At 32.2% G+C, this 18,013-nt stretch overlaps 1 protein-coding gene across 1 annotated transcript in view; it reads right to left on the bottom strand.

Moving 5' to 3' along the window:
• LOC145683627 (uncharacterized) overlaps window positions 1-18,013 on the bottom strand; it is a 497,638-nt gene that overhangs the window by 450,767 nt on the left and 28,858 nt on the right. Inside the window, exons 7-12 of the mRNA XM_081754963.1 lie at window positions 16,772-16,816; window positions 12,332-12,367; window positions 8,259-8,291; window positions 7,249-7,281; window positions 3,544-3,576; window positions 1,549-1,587 (exon numbers count right to left, since the gene is read on the bottom strand). Coding sequence (XP_081611089.1) covers window positions 1,549-1,587; window positions 3,544-3,576; window positions 7,249-7,281; window positions 8,259-8,291; window positions 12,332-12,367; window positions 16,772-16,816 — 219 coding nt within the window. The remainder of the gene's footprint in view (window positions 1-1,548; window positions 1,588-3,543; window positions 3,577-7,248; window positions 7,282-8,258; window positions 8,292-12,331; window positions 12,368-16,771; window positions 16,817-18,013) is intronic.

Here is an 18,013-nt window from a genome sequence, read left to right as displayed (position 1 = left end):
TCCAGTATATATTTCCAGCAACTCTGTGTTTTAAACATTTACGAGGATCAGTTGGTGGTTCAATAAACATTCAGGAAAGCAATGTATCGCACCAGGAAACTTCTATTAGCACAGTATGTGTTCGCGAATATTATTCCGGAATCCGCACTGCATTGCTGGAAATTCATGCCGGCCTGTGGCAGATCCAGCAAGGTTTTGACTTGGACAAACAAGCAAACGTGTGACCCTTGTACTTCGGAAACCGAAAGAACTATAATTGTTACGTCGCCTGATGTGTTATTCTTTTATTAATAGTGCTTTCCCTTTCTGAAGTACAAGGGTCTACATCCCATTTTTCGCATCCTAAGCGATTATAGTTTTGTTTGATGTAGAACACAAACCATATTCTACCATACACCCAGGGATGGCGGAGTGGAACTGGAGTACAGTTGGGGTTTGGCCAGTTTTGGTTAGAAATGACTCTCCGTGGTGGAAAATGTCAATATCGTAAACATTATTATTCTAACGTGTATATCAATTTGCTATAGAAGAACTTGATACAGAGGGGGAAAAACACGCAATGAACTAAAAGCAATATACTCCAAGATTCGTTTTTGTATAACCTTCCCTTTGTATATTGTGAAAACAATTAGTTCTTATTATATTGGATTTTCTTCTGAATTTAGAACTAATTTCTCTTGTTCATAAGGTTTTTCACAAAGCTTGTAATATTTGCGTTAGCTGAATTGAAACTCTACTCGTACGACTTTTCTTTATGTCTTAAGATACATTTCTGTAATATTCATGTTTAGTATTGATGAGTAAACAGCTATTGTTCCCTGATATGAAAATTCAATACGAAGGTAATCCATGACACTAAGTATATACATATGCTTCAGAAAATAATGTTTGTAGATGTTATAACTTAAATGTTAACATATGGCAACCCACACAGCTGCATGGACAATTAAAAATTGGCTAGTTTCATTTGATACAATTATTTTTATCCTTGATGTATAGTCGTGTCTGAAGAATTGGCTTTCCGACTTTGAAAATGAATTGTGCAGCAAAATCCTCTAATATCTTAAAATAGTAATATTGTGGGTTACTACGTTCTTGCCTCACATCCTTCAAATATATTTCCTTTTAAAAAAACTGGTGCAAGTGGGTCACGGTTGCCCTGTGATAGAGCGTTCACTCTGGTGCATTTGGTAATGGGTTCAATCCCAGCTCCCTCCAGATGAAGCTCGTGGTGGACAAAAACCATGTGCGAGGTTTTTGTCCGGGTTCTGCCATTCCCTACCATATTATTCATTATACCATTTCCTCAATTTCTCATCATCACGTCTCCTTTAACCTAGACGGCATGACTGCGGTTAATATTTAAAGATTTCATTTTTTCAACTATTGCAGGTCATTTTTTCTGTAATGTTATTTATAAGTTCCTATACTAATGATAAGAAACGAATGTCAATTTTACACGTAAGAGCTCTTCTAAATAATCTAACACAACTTATAATGAAAAATATGAGAGGCATGTCAATTATATTATCTTGTAACCCTACTTACGTGGATGGTTTTCTAAAAATTCTTCTTCGTGCACTGGAACTTAAAGTTCAATATAATTTCAGAAACCAAGTAGTTATAGACATTCTAACTTAATAACATTTAAATATTACTTTTTCACAGTTGCACATGCATTAACGAAGAGTTGGAAAACCCTTCCTAGTCAATCCACATGATTGTAAATTTTATTTGAGATGTCATTCAGAAAGAAATTAAATATCCTTGACGTATTAATTACTTATAAAATCATACAAAAAGTAACGCTATTTATTAAATTATCGTTAGAGAAAAAGATTTAAAAATTTGACTAATGGAATACATAAAGTTTTCAGTTATCTCCGAGCTCCATTATATTTAAACTTAACATATAATATAAACGTTTCTTACAGTACGAAATACTCAACAACTATAGTTAAACACCTTCTTTGAATGATCACGTTTTTTACTAATATTTTTTATCGTGTATTTGACGTCGGTAAAAGTATCACTTCCAAAGATTTACACAACATAATAATTAAACACGCCATTAACTGATATATTTCTGTGTGTGTACGTAGGCACTAAGTGTTATAGGTTAATGAGAAACGTTAATATTGCTATAGTGTAAATAATATCTTTGGTTGCATACAAGTATCTTCCCGTTAACTTAAATAAGTTGATGTTAAATACCAGCACTAAATATCTTGGCCAAATCTTACCCGAAAATCGGATTGAAATCGCAATCTATGATGAACAAGTTATATATATATATATATATATATATATATATATATATATATATATATATATATATATATATATATCCATGTTTAAGCTCTATATACCTATAGAGACCACTGTGATTATTGTACATATAATCATTTAAATTATTTTATCAAAATAATTTGCATTTTGTTGACGTATAGTTACTAAATCATTATTAAGACTATCTGACTTTAAACTGTGGTTCATGTTATAAAATATCAAATAATATTTAGAAATTTACATTTTGGAAGAGAAACGTATTCTAAAGTCAGTGCTAATCTTACATCCCCCCAAATGTAATTGGAGTGTACTATAACAGAAGATTTGGACAGTAAGAACGGTGAGTAGGCATATATATATATATATATATATATATATATATATATATATATTCAAGAACGCATACATTAAAATAATACTAACCCAATAGGTGGTGATCCATGCGAGAGGAGGTAAAATGATGTATGATTCCTTTATACTTTTACCTTTATTGAATACACAACAATTATAAAATATTTTTATGTGTATAATGTGACAGTAGTGAAATCTGGATTTATTAGCAAAGCACTGATCGAAGCAGCAGACAGTTTGGTGTATGGATGCATATTCATTAAGCTTTGCATTAGAATTGCATTTAGAAGATGGTGTTTGTGCATAACAAATATTTGAATAGGACTAACAGTTAGGTACGTATCATATACTGGATGTGTTGATGTGTTATAAGATAACTCTTTGGAATGTTTATTTTTAGGGCATGATTTCTTTTTTTTTGTTATTATGTGAATATAAGGGCCTATAACTATTCATGAATAGGAATACATATAATTAGACATAACGGACGGTATTTGACAAAATCGCGAGTACAACCTACTTAGCTTCAATTATTATATAATAATCAACTATATAAATATATAAATTACTAATTTAATCATTAATTTTAAGAAAAAAATTCAAAGTTTAGTCCTCATAAAGGTACTACTTGTGAAATTAGCATGTTTGGTAGAAAAACTATATTTACTATTAAGCACCTACAACAAAAATTGTGTGCTTAATTCACAAATATATTTCGAGAATAGTGTAAATGAGAAATAGCCATTCGTATACACTTAATTTCGAAATATTAATTCGTATATACTAAATTTCTTAGTTTCGCAACTTCATCTGTTTACAGCATTCCTTATTTATAATAATAGTATTGATAAACCATTATCATAACTAGGAAAAATGGCAATTAATATTTAGGTGCATATTTACCTGGCGGAGGTACCCAATCTGGACCCCTTTTCTCTACGAACAACAAGAGCACAAGTTATTTATTTCAAATACATTCAATATTATAGTTACGTTGTTTGTAATACAGATGATTTTAATTTTTAGTGTATAATAAATTAATAACATGAAAATGTTAAGAATGCATTACCTTAAAACAAAACCTTTGAATATACAAAAGGTAATAAGGAAAAATACTCGTATGGAACTAATTAAACAAGTTAACTACAATCACACCTTAGCAGGGCCATATGCTTATTAAAGTAAAACGCCAAGGTGATATGCTTTTCTTAGGATAAGGTGCAAGGGATTAGAGCTAATATTTTTAAGATCCACAGACAATGACGGAAACTTACATTGGGTAACCTTGTATTGAGGATAAAATGTTTTAGTGTTAACATTCAAGTAAATACATATTCATGTTGTGATATATCTGTAGCACTTTTGAAGTTCTACATTTTCTGAACACAATTACCAAATTTTAATAAAACAGGTAATACATCTTCTTTAATCCTTATTAAAGTTGCAATTGTTTTGAAATTTAAACACGGAAAGAAATACCATGTAGTTGCATCTTATATTATAAAATAACTATAATTTACGCAATCACACTTTTAAGATAATAAAATATAATACTCTGTTTTCTTATATACACAAAACTGTGTTCTCACATGTGGTTCACAATATAATTCAATTTTTAAATAAGGTTTCTTGATTTATTTCAGGCTTAGTAATCATCACACTTGCTTCAGGTATACATAGTTCAAGATTAGGAGGGAGAATTTCTGATATCATAACATCCAAGTTCAAACACAAAACTTCGTTCGAATTTTGAGACATTCATAATTATTTACTATCTGCACTCTGTATGTTCCAAAATCACGCACGACTTTACAACCCTAAAAGTATATCATACTAATAATACGAGGTTTGAAAGCAGAGGGTTGCATATATGATCCATTTATGCTCGCCATACACCCACTATTATAGGAAATCTGAACAATGAGAGAGAATAAATTGGTGAAAATAGAGCTATGAGCGGTTTTTCTATTCTATGCCGTATCTAAAAAATGATTGACATGATTACTGCATGTTTCATTAAAGAGAATAAACATTAGTCGAAATAGTTAAAAATTTAACCATGAAAGTTATGTCGTTTTTCCACTCACCACCTTCCAACATCGATGTCACCTAAGATGTACCTTGAAGATAAAAAGTAGTACCAATCAGCATCGATCTTCTGTCAAGGTTCTGGAAGGCATGGATTCCATCGCTGTAGAATTTCGTATTTCGTGAAGCAAAGATTGTAATAAGTGCAAGGTCCGCTAAGTCTGGCGAATGCAACAGCTTTCACATCCAAGTCGTAGAATAAAGTCCCGGATCACCCTAGTCACGTGCGACTTGTCCTGTAACAGGAATATCCCTTTGCAATTCAAAAAAGTTTTGAGCTTTACTTCAGCAGGGCTCAACTGCTGACAGTACACAGTTGAATTAATGCTCTGACTAGCTGGTAGCAGTTCACAATTATGGCGTGAGCAGTCCAACTTACACACAGGAGAACTTTCGTCTGGTGCTGTGCTGGGTTCTTCCTCAGATCAGACAGCCAAGAAACACAGGTGTTGGCTCACATTACTTTCTGCCCTGGAGACAAATCATGTGGTACCCAATGACCCCACTTCTAGTGTTTGCCATGGTTATGGAGCTGCTGCCGAATGGTTTCTTCACTCACACTGAATTGTCGTCCCAATTGCTCATATGTCCGGTCACTGTTCGCCTAAATTGCTGCCTGAATATCTTCATTCTGGACATGTCTTCTGATACGTGATGCGTCTTTGAGTGTTTCGATACCGTTCTTAAACTTGTTGAACCAACGTTGCAATGTCTGATAAAGTGTAACACGCTCCCTAAAGGGCTGGCATATCTTCCGACCCACTGCATCGAATTAGAACGCGCAAAGCATATACGCCCTCATGACGCTCTGTGGAGGTCCCATGTTCACTCTGTCATTACGGAAGTTCACGGTGTAACTGAACTGACAGAACGAGGTAGTATGTTGCACATACATACACCGTTTTCTTCTTTCGCATTCAACTCAAGGCGCAAGGGTCAGATGAGCTCAGATCTCGACAAAAAGCGAAAGAACTCTTTTGGTTATCTTAAAAAGTATATTATGTTACAGTTTCTTGCAAAAACAATATTAGTTGCTTTCCTGCACATAATGAAAGTAATGAAAGTAATGTGAATATTTGCAGTATTATCAATTTCAACGAATTACTAATAAATAACTATTTATATATATTTTTCAACTATGAACATTAGTTACAAACGTCGAGAAGTTTCTCGCTGATTTCCAAGATGTGTTTGGACACAGGTTTTCTTGTTATTCTCAAATAGTCTAAAAGAACAATTTAGTTTGTATAGTGTTGCATACTGCATGAAATTATTTATGTGTCCTGAATAAGTTCTTCAGCTTTAAGATTAAATTTAAGTTAAAATTTGCTAATAATATAACTTCGTGAATAATGGGAAGATTTTTTTAAGAATTAAGGTTGGTTATTATGTGCTTGCAATTTACTTGTATAAGAAAATGTTCAACATAATATTAGTGGAACACAATATTAAAATCATATTAGACTTTATTTTCATCCAAGGGCAAGATACTACTATTAGAATTCAAAATTAGATAACTATAATGAAATCATTGTAAAATGAATCCACTTCTCAAATATTCTTAACAAATCAGTTCGCAATAGCAGTGTTCTACTACTGCTAATAATTAGATACGGCAGCCTGTGGTATTTAGTCAATATTATGCCTATGAAATCAGTGGAAGGCTTGAAGATATGCATGCCTTGTACTTGCTACGGAAGCTCCATACTGTTCTAAAGTAAACAATGTCACACTTGGACACAGTTCTCAGATAGAGTATTAAAACATTCATTTATTTTTACCTATCAAAGAATCGTAGGTTGAATTCTTACATATTCATATTAACGTACTGAAATATTTGTCAAGGTATGTAAGACATGAGATAATTTTGAATAGTAGAGCCTAGTGTTTTCAATGGAGTCATTTTTTGTTAAATTTTAAGTAGTAACTACTGAAAACGTCAGAATATCTAATTGAATACAAATCTTAGGAGTCTAGTACCGGATTATGGTGAATTTTGTTCCAACTATCGTACGAATTTGAGGTATTTGCTTAATTCTATAATGAAAAAATGTTAACCTATAAAAACTGCACTTACAATAGCAAATACTTCCAGTTAGCAATAAAGACACAGAATAATTAGCTTAAGGTTTGTCAAAAATATACAGATTAGTGCTTAAGTGTTTCTCTTACAAGTTAGTAGTTATACGAAGATAGAATATAAAAGTGGATTCAAAGAAAGAGAATGGTATCCTTACGTGCCATAAGAAATGTTATTCCTTATATCACAAAAAATAACTTATAAGTGTAGCGCATGGAAGTCGTTAGGAGTAAATGGCTTAACTAATAAGTGGTTCAATAATAGTTGTGATAGTAATAACAACTGCACCTGCTTCATTATAAAGTAGAAGAATTCATAATAACGCAAATATACCGCAATTACCATTTTGGCGAAAACAGAAGTAAATATTTTCAAATTTAATTACTATATTCTTAATTTTTCAAGGAAACACTAACGAATCATAAAAATATCCTACTTACTCTGTTGAATATCAGGTGAATACGAGTTAATAACTGTAAAAAAAAGCCAAGATTATTTTAGGAAATAACACCTTTAACTTTGAAAAACCTGAAATAATTTATAACGAAGGATATTTTCAGAAAAGCAAATCATCTATACTTTCAGACCTCATTATTGCATTTGTCTTTAGAAAATGCGGGATACGTTAGGAAAAAACAGTTTTATCAGAATATGAGAAGTCAGCCTTTCTATCCTTGAAAACATAATTAGAAACGAAACTATAATATTGTCATTACGTTTGCCACACATATTCTAATAATATATCATTATTAAGTCGCAACAAATGTTAATATTCGTGTATAAAGCAGAAATTATGATACCTCATTCTTCATTTGTAAGAAATAATGATTTTGGAAATGTAATTAAAGTAGACCTATATGCTTCGTTTACGTAATCTAGTGACTATATTGATAGTTGCTTGAGTAATTGAGAGTTTTTAATCCTTTCTAGCATGAATGCTACATGAGACGTCGATATATAGGTTAATGTGAATCCGAACCTCACAAACACACACCAGAAATTAAGAAAGAATCTCCAGCGCCCATGGTGCGTACCCTAGTTATATATCAGAGTGGTGGAGACTATGCTCTGACATTGGTAAAGTGAGCATAATACAATGCCATATATTACTTGATATTATTTTTCAAGACCAAAAGCTCAAGCTTCACAATATACGAGTTAATATTCCAAGACATCATTCTCATATTGAAAAAAACGCGTACAATACGTACATTACATATTAGCAATACGATTTCCGATTTTAGTTTAGCTGTTCAATATGTTAAAAAATGACTTTATGTACAATTTTTGTACCCTTATATCTTCAGGTTGTATCTAGTAATAAATAATTTACTTATATATTCATTTTCAGAATTCCCTTTTAATCATATGCTAATATGTATTCTTAAGAGTTAGAAAATGATTTCGAAACTAAATCAATTAAAAGTGGGATTAAGAATCTAATACTTACTTGGTGGTGGTCTTAAATTATTTTGACTTCTATCTGAAAATATATTAGAGATACGTTCCATTCATAAAAGGAATTCACAATTATAATCCACATTATAATCCACTGCCAATACTATTTAATATGTAAGATAATTTTGCAAATAACTTTAAACATAATCTTCATACAACCATGTCTTAATTAGCTATGACATTCGATAACTGAAAGCATCAACTTATAATATAATAGGTCATCGCAACTTGTAACTGCTGCATTACTTTTAATTTCCATGTTTATACGTTTGCAGTATAAACAGTATGTCTTGCTTTTGGTAATAACAAATTAATATTTTTAAGAGTACGCTTTCGGAACTTAAAAAGCAGGTAACAATTAGAGTAATTAGTGTTCACTCAATAGGTAGAATGTTAACCATCATAAGGTACAACACATAAACATATTCCTCAACAATATTTTCGCTTCTAAATGAACAAATAAATATTCTCCTATACGTGTTTGTTATTTTCATTATTTAACTGAATTTCCACTATCTAGCCTGGTCAGTATGGTCAGTAAAACTAATAAGAGTTTCTGTAAATTCTTATATAGGTAAGTACTATATATATATATATATATATATATATATATATATATATATATATATATATATATATATATATTTGACAAATGTTATAGTAGACTAATATCTCCAATTCTTTACAATTAAATTATAATATAAAATATTCATATTCGATACAATCGAGACACTGAATGGTATATTCAAATAGAATCTGAAGAAATAAACTTTCGGATGAATTTTTACAACGTCTACAATAGTACCATTAGATCTGGAATTGAACGGAAATTATCTGATCATGAAAGTTCCTAAAAAGTTGCCTAAATCCACAAGTTGGTAACAGAGCAGGAGAAAATTGACTAAACATATGACGTGCAACTTGCCTTCTGCTGCAGGGATATTACAGCCAATTAATCGCCAAAGAAATTTTGCAAAATCTTTGTTTTTCTGAACAAAGTGATAGTTTCACACGAAACCTTAAGAATGGAGCCCTAACCTCAAATCGCTTGTGTAGAAACAGTCCTTTTGCAACCGCTACCACACTAATAGTTCCATCACTTTACTGACCATTGTAGACAGAAGCAAAAGTTGAGTTTTGTTTTTGCCTGGTAATGGGCAAAGTACCTTGAACAGTGATGTCTCTTAAGCAACAATGTCCTAGTCATTTAACTGTTCCCTTTTCATAGACGAGTTCTTTTTTAAATGAGCAAACTTATGATGTTCACGAAAACAGTAAACACTAGTATAATCTAATGTTGTCGCAGGTTATTTTCACATTTTAAAACTAACGACGATATTATCTACATTTGTATATTCTGTATAAACTAAACAGTAATAAAGCGCATTAAAAATACAAAAACTGATAGTTTTAAATTTAGAATTAAAATTACCAAGCCCTATGTTCTCTGTCTATTAAGAAAATGACGAATTTCTACCATGATTTATTCAAGTAAACTTATAGGATATGTATTATAGTTAAGGTAATATTTTAAATTAACTAAAAGCTAAAATATTTTACCGAGTTCTATTTCACACTTATCGTGAATAGGTAGTAGATAGCAACATTCAAGGCAACATTCCTATACGTAATATATGTAAACATTACCTAAGTATGAGCGAGAATAATTATATTATTAACATAGAAAATGCACTTTTATTCTTCAGTGTTTAAATAAGAGATCAATGTAGCCGTTAGAAAACAATGTAGCGTGTTTAGTCAAAGGTAACAGGAAAAGATAAATTCTGAAACCGAATATAAGTTACACCTAGTACCAAGGGAAGGGGAAAGTCATTCTGGTAGTGATTACTATTTTTTGTGAAAACAAAATAGATATAACTTTTCCATATCACACTGAAGTAGCAAAGCAAAAGGCTTAGACGTAGAAGGAGATACCAAATCCTACAAAATACTTAAAGTTTGAACATGAGGAAGAACGAACTACTCTTTTGGCAGTTCTAATGTTGATGAAACCAACTATTGTTGAAACACTGAAACCTACGTACAATATAAAGACTTTCTCCTGTGCTTGTCACAAGAAGAAGCCAAACGTTTTGTTAATCGAAGTTGTGCTATATGCACTCTACCTTCTCGTCTTTATAAATTAAATTGACTTTTATAAAATTCAAGAAATATCTACCAAGAAAATATGCGAATATTATATCACATTGTAGTTCCTGGCATGATAGGTAGCTTGCTTCAAACTATATGATCAAGTAGCATGAGACACATTTTCCCAGTGGAATGGCAAAATTTATGTAATATAAAATTATAGCATTGAGTGTTGTAAAAGTTGAATCATTTCATCTTAAAAAAGATTTTTTCTTGAAACAGATAAAGCATATATTCACAAGTAGCCAAGTGGCCATCTTAGTACTTCATGATTGTGTTTATGAAAAGTATCTGAGCTGTTTTCCTTAGGATATGCAGTTAATTCAAAGAGGTATGACAAACTTGTCATAAATATATCAGTGACATATATTTTTGAAACTGCTATCTCACTTACGCCGTACTTCATCGAAAGTTCATAATAGCAACCAACTTGTTGTAAGTGTTAGCTAAGTTTCAAAGTGCATTTAAAAATTGCCTGAACGTTTTCCACAGATACGTTCAAAAAGAATGTTAATTTGAAAGTTCAGAAGATAAACAATTGCTACATTCCCCACTTTCGACGGAAAATTTAAAACTCGGGTACATCTAGGTTTCTTAGAAGAGTTTATAATCCGAGTTCCATTCTTGAAATTTGAAGGTCTGTACTGCTACTCAATTTTTCTCGTATATTTTGTCTCCCACTCTCCATTAAAATGTGTATTCTAATCAACGTAGTACTTACGATCTTGAAAATTAGATATTAAATATATTTATATGTATAGGTATAGGAAAAGAGGTATTCAGTATATTTAAAAGTTAATTGCAAGCAGTTACGCCGTTTCTCGTGTATATTCTCGGCGGGAACAGATAATTTATATATTAAATAATAGTTGAAATACAGTAGTTAAAATCTTTAAATTTAGAGAATCTTTGTACTGATCTTCTATGGAATAAGGAGTAGGATATTGGGAATTATTCATTCCAGCTTTGGAAACCTCCAACTGCCCAAAGCAGTATTTATATATATTTTAAGACTATTTGTGTTACATAGCCGAAACTGTAACATAAATACATAATCTTAAAAAAATATATATATATACTGTTACGGTCAATTAGAGGTTTATATTAGGATATTGTGGTACCATATTGATCGCCAGCCTCATGAATGGGTTTACATTAAACTCTGAAGTTATTATTATTATTATTATTATTATTATTATTATTATTATTATTATTATTATTTTAAATTTTGAAATTAAATACAGAATTTGACTCTGTCAGTTTGAATAACCATTACATTGAACATACTCTAAATAAACATTAGAACATTTAGTTATGCTTGAAGAAATATCCTCATTTTTACCTTAGAAATGGAACTTCTGAATACATTTGGACATATATTCTTTACTTTTAGGTAAACGTTATACTTTAAAGCTAAACGATTCCTCGCTTTGAGTTTTTTTTAAAATTATATATAAATATAATAATATTATTATTACAATTGATATCTTCTAACCCTTAAGAGGCAAATTCATGAAACGCTTACACATGATACAATGTAGTCTTATTAGTTGAATAGCTAATGTCGCACTTTTCAATGTATGTGAACCTTTGCTTTTTAAATTTTCCGAACATAAATGGCAAAATTTGATGTTATAGAGATAACCTCTTTCAACAGCAATGTTGTCAAAACTTCCCAAAGACGTACTTTTTTCATTTTAGTGAATAGGTCATAAACAATAAGTGTCTTGAATTTAAGCTACTTTTTAATTTAGGTATATTCTGCAAAGGTAAATCAGTAATATTCAATATTATAGAACAATCTGTCATTACTTCCCTTACGCGTTGAAATTCATAACATTGAAACATGTATTGTCTTATTATTTTTAGAATTAAAATACTAAACTTTACAATTCAAAAATAATATATATTTACCTGGATGCCACTGACGTTGTTGTTCTGGGCTAGGAACTGTAAGAGTAAAAATCATTATAATATGAAAAATATATAATACAATTCTGTCATTGTATATATTGAACGGAACTGTCTTGACTATTGATCGGCCAACTAGAAATTAATAATTATTACAAAATATTCTCTATCCACGTCAATAGTTACTTTTAATGTGTTCGTCTACACTTTTACTATTATTAACACATTATAACCCGTAAGTAAATTTAATATTACTCAGTTTTCTTTGGTGCTATGAAATCTTTCAGAGTTGATTTAATATTCAAAATGTGTATCAGGCTACTCATATCGTAATGTTGCACGAACTTTAACATGTTTATGTTTGTTAAGTACACCCAAAAGTAACAGTAATTTGATTGTGATATAATAATTGATGAATGGAAGTGTAATATGGTCTTTCTGTTAATATTATTTTTGTTCTTTTCAATAGGAGAAAGAGTGAAGAAATGTTGTTATGTAATAGGAGGGATCGAAAAAATTGAAACTTTGAGGACCTCTTTCCAGTAGTGCGGAAAAGTTGTGCCTACCTGTAAGTATTAGCGCTGAGAAATTTCAGGGTCTTGAAATTTCACATGCGCAATACCTACATGTGTACAACCTTTCTGCGCTTCCGCGAAACGGCCAACGATTCTATTGAATATTTATAAAAATTTTGATTTCCCCTAGTTTTTATCAAAATTTCGTTACTTCAAAGATCTTGGCAGAACAGAATATATTATCGTAGGTTTCTGAAATTTTACAGGTGTAATACAAACATGCAGGCACAGCTTTTCCGCATTATCTCAAAGGGTTCCTCAGTGTTTCTGTTGATCGGACCACATTTCGTGTTTCCACTGCTCTGAAGTTCACGTCTTGTGATCCTTACACCACTGGATACGCTTTTTCGCATTTACTGCTGTGACCAGGGGTTTGTCGATAGCCTCCTTGCCATGAATTTTCATTTTATGAAGTTCCCGTCAGGCTGTTTTCGAGGAAACCAGATTCTGTAGGCCGAAATTGAGTTCAGATGTAATTTTCATTGCAGTAGTCTTCTTTTTAGCAGCTACAATGCCTTTTAATGCCCTCCGGTCTGTATCTGTCAGGATTGCTTTTCGACTACTGTTGTGCTTTGCAGACGTCGTTTGTCCATGAATTGTGTATGCTCTCGTGGCATTGGATACAGTGCCTTCCAATACTCCCACAATGTTCGTCACAGTTGAGAACTGAAAATCCAACCAAACGGGCACCAACAGCCATGCCTCTTTGGAAGTCTGAAAGGTCACCAATGGTTGCCCATTTTACACACCCACTTTTACACCAAGACACTCACAGGTAAATTACTTTTTACTTCTGACGGAAGAGGAAAATCCACATGACACACTGAAAACAAGAAACGATCGGCAACCCCAACATGTCTTGTAAGGTGGAGGGCCAAACTTACGTGTCCTGTATGAAGTGTTTTTAGATCTTTTGTCTACTTTTATATATATATATATATATATATATATATATATATATATATATATATATATATATATATATTAGGGTGTATCGAAAAAAACTTTTTTTTCGAAATCCGGCTACAGCTAGTGCGGATTTTTGGCCAAATGGCATCAATAAAACGTATAAAAAATCTCAACTCGATCAGACAACTTCTTCTGCTGCCGAGCAGAGCCCAAATATTAGAAAAATCAACAAAAGATTCACTTTTCAACTGATTTTCCAAAAAATATTTTTTTAAATATTTCCTATATTTTTCGGTCTTTTAAATTATTGAAATAGCATTGGAAAGGAGAAATAAATACATAAAACAAATTTATTACGGTTATTTCTGCACACCACAAGCATAAAAACCTAGTTAATTATTTGTAAAAATGCACTGATTTTCTGGCGTATCGTACAATTAAATTTTAATATAAAATTATTAAAGTCTCTTGAATAACGAAGAAAACAATTTAGTGCTAAATTCTCAGAGCAGTAATAGTATAAATAATTTGCTCCCAATGCCGTTTGCATGTGCTTATCACACTAGATCACCTGCCGCCCACCTCTCCCCGAACGCCTCTTCTCTTGTACTTGCCCAGCTGAAAGGATCGGTCTTATCAGTCGCCAGTAGTCAACCAGTTGTGTCGAACATGATTGTCGCTGCTTGAGTTATTTATTAGTGCTGTAGGAAATTTTAACTAAATAATTTGTTTTCGTGTAAAGTGCAGTATGTAGAAGTGAGAACAGTGTTTCAGTTGTGTTAAGTACTTTTTATTAGGAAGAGAGTGACAGATATGCTGGCGTTATGGCATCGACAAGTTGTTACATTCTGACGTTATGAATAGCATTATTGGGACACCCAAGGAATTGGGTAGAACAGAGCTACAAACCGTTGAAATGTATTCAGACAATACCTATGGGAGCCAGAAGAAAAAATGAGAATTTCGGAAAGAGCCTTGAACAAAGGATTTATCTTCTATCGTCGCCAGGAAGATTGTAGAAAATTGAGATTACTCCTCAATGAGCGGCGAAGCAATTTTCAGTGTCAGAAGGATTGTTGCAATGATATTGAAGTACCATAATGTTGTCCGTGACTTGCAAAACTCAGCAAAGTCCGGTTTCCAAACTTCTGCGAAACGAATTGCTGATTTTCAACAGTCTGCCAAAAATATTTCGTTTGATATAACCTTTTGTAAGTGTTCCTATAATCTTGCCTGTAACTGCGAAAAAGGAAGAAAAGTGCCAGTGCTAGAGGCGCATTTTCTTTTAGATCAAAGAACCACAAGATTGAGGCATAATGTCAATTTTCTACAATCTTCCTATCGACGATAGAAGATAAATCCTTTGTTGAAGGCTCTTTCCGGGATCCCGAAATTCTCATTTTTCTTCTCGCTCCCATAGGTGTTGTCTCAATACATTTGAACGGTTGGTAGCTCTGTTCTACCCAATTCCTTGGGTGTCCCAATAATGCTATTCATAACGTCAGACCGTAACAAACTTGTCGATGCCATAACGTCAGCGTATCTGTCACTCTATTCCTAATAAAAAGTACTTAACACAACTGAAACACTGTTCTCACTTCTACATACTGCACTTTACACGAAAACAAATTATTTAGTTAAAATTTCCTACAGCACTAATAAATAACTCAAGCAGCGACAATCATGTTCGACACAACTGGTTGACTACTGGCGACTGATAAGACCGATCCTTTCAGCTGGGCAAGTACAAGAGAAGAGGCGTTCGGGGAGAGGTGAGCGGCAGGTGATCTAGTGTGATAAGCAGATGTGTACGGCATAGGGAGCAAATTATTTATACTATTACTACTCTGACAATTTAGCACTAAAGTGTTTTCTTCGATATTCAAGAGACTTCAATAATTTTATATTAAAATTTAATTGTACGATACGCAGAAAATCAGTGCATTTTTACAAATAATTAACTAGGTTTTTATGCTTGTGGTGTACAGAAATAACCGTAATAAATTTGTTTTATGTATTTATTTCTCCTTTCCAATGCTAATTCAATAATTTAAAAGACCGAAAAATATAGGAAATATTTTTTTAAAAATTTTGGAAAATCAGTTGAAAAGTGAATCTTTTGTTGATTTTTCTAATATTTGGGCTCTACTCGGCAGCAGAAGGAGTTGTCTGATCGAGTTGAGATTTTTTATACGTTTTATTGATGCCATTTGGCCAAAAATCCGCACTAGCCGTAGCCGGATTTCGAAAAAAAAGTTTTTTTTTTGATACACCGTAATATATATATATATATATCTAGGGCGCAAAATTTCCAGTCGCCAAGTGACCAATGGCGACTAAAATATAGAACTGGCGACGAGTTTTCAGAAGGAATAGCTAAGGCTGCCTGCAGGAATTACCTGAAGACTGAAGCACTAGATGATTTGCAATTTCCATCAATTCCTCTTCACTTAAGGACTTCGATCAAAAAACTGCAGTTTTCAGTGCACAGAGCGTTACGAAAACGTGAAGTCTTAAGATAAAGTATTTTTTTACATTTATATGAATTGTACAATTCAAAATTTTTTATCCTCCGTCTAATTGTCTGGTTTTGAAACTTTATGCTCTCATGAGTTTTTTTTTTTTGGACAAATTAAAAGCCGGTGGGGGGTCTGATAATTTGTACATGAGAGGTAGTCGCTAGTGCGCCTGACTTTGAAATTTTGCGCTAACTTTATATTTTCGAATTCAATATACTTTCCATTAGTATTTTAATGTAATATATTATAATTTTTCACGACATTCTACATTCCATTTTACTGAATTATAACAACATTATTTAGCCTTTAGATAATGATGCATCAAAATAAATGTTGAATTCATGATTTAGTGAGGTTGAATTTTAATATGTTTAAAATAAGCTTTGTCCAACACAGTAAGCAAATAACTGAAATTATACGAGATAGCAAATATACGTTACCAACAACAGGTTGCCAAGGTTCGTGTTCGTGAGCAGGCGGTGGATCTGTAAAATAAGAAGGGTCACTCAGGTATAATTATTCGAAGAACATACTTGTAAAAAATTGTAATTGCCACTTAGAAAAATGATTGCGTTAAGTTTTATCATTATTTTATGCACTCAGCTCACTCACTCTTAAAATGAGAGTTCCTGTGGTTTCCTAAATGGCACTCAATTGACAAAATAATTGTAAGTAATGATAATTTGAACGCTGATTATGAACAGGTTCTTTGTGTGTTATCTTTCCAGTAAGAAAAGCCAGAAATTGGAGACTATTGTGAAACTGGAAAAGGAATTACAAGTTTATGAAAAATCAGTAGTTGCATTTTAAAACAACAAAGGGTAGTATATTAAAGCTACGCTCTCCAGTAATAGCTTTATGTCAAAAATTTTTATAGAGTTAAAATTGTATATCATTTTAATCATATAATAATGATCATACCGTCCCCTCGAGACAAAGGGGCGTCTGTATTTTTCCTATATTTTGCAGGAGACCAGTTTAAACCTTTTCTTATTGTTAATTCTATTGTGTTCATTTAAAATTTAGTTTAATCTTCTTTGTTCAGGTATATAACTTACGAGATCAAACTAAATTGTAAGAAAAGATGGTAGAATAAACAGAGAGGAATGATTTAAGCTTGTCTCCTGGAAAAGGTTAAGAAAATGAGCTACAAATAGAAAATAGTATCAAGAAAAATTAGCCAGCAAGAAGATTATAGCGATATTCAATGCCACCGATATAGCCATTCCTATGTGGCAGTAAGGAAGAAGAAAGAAGTCTTCTTACATCTTCAATTCAACGAAGACACTACTGTCCTTGCTGCTGATTGTTGACAAAATTAGTTTATTCCACTGTTGGTGCCAGTTTGCCTGCCTTGTAGAAGAGCAGTCTCTATTTTCACATGGTAATAAGGAATTGCTAGTAATCTGGGAACAACAAATTAGGGGATACATTCCTCTTTACCCAATGCAAAAGTTCACCTTCTAGTCTTTCTAGCTCTCTTTGACACTCTTAACAAACTTAAATATTTATTATTCCTTAACTGTTACTGTTTATTTATTCATCCCCAGGAATAATCTTAGAATAGTTAGACTCAAAAAGTGAAACTGTAGGATTTCATTCTTAGTCATCTTGATTGTTTAAATTTTTATCTGATCTTTTAGGCCTAGAAATCACACTCCTTTCAAAATACGATGCTTGTG

Source organism: Thermobia domestica, chromosome 4 (genome assembly GCF_964235325.1).
Source record: "Thermobia domestica chromosome 4, izTheDome1.hap1.1, whole genome shotgun sequence".
Lineage (NCBI taxonomy): Eukaryota > Metazoa > Arthropoda > Insecta > Zygentoma > Lepismatidae > Thermobia > Thermobia domestica.
Note: the sequence above shows the minus strand (reverse complement) of the source record. Positions and strands in the feature narration are given on the sequence as shown.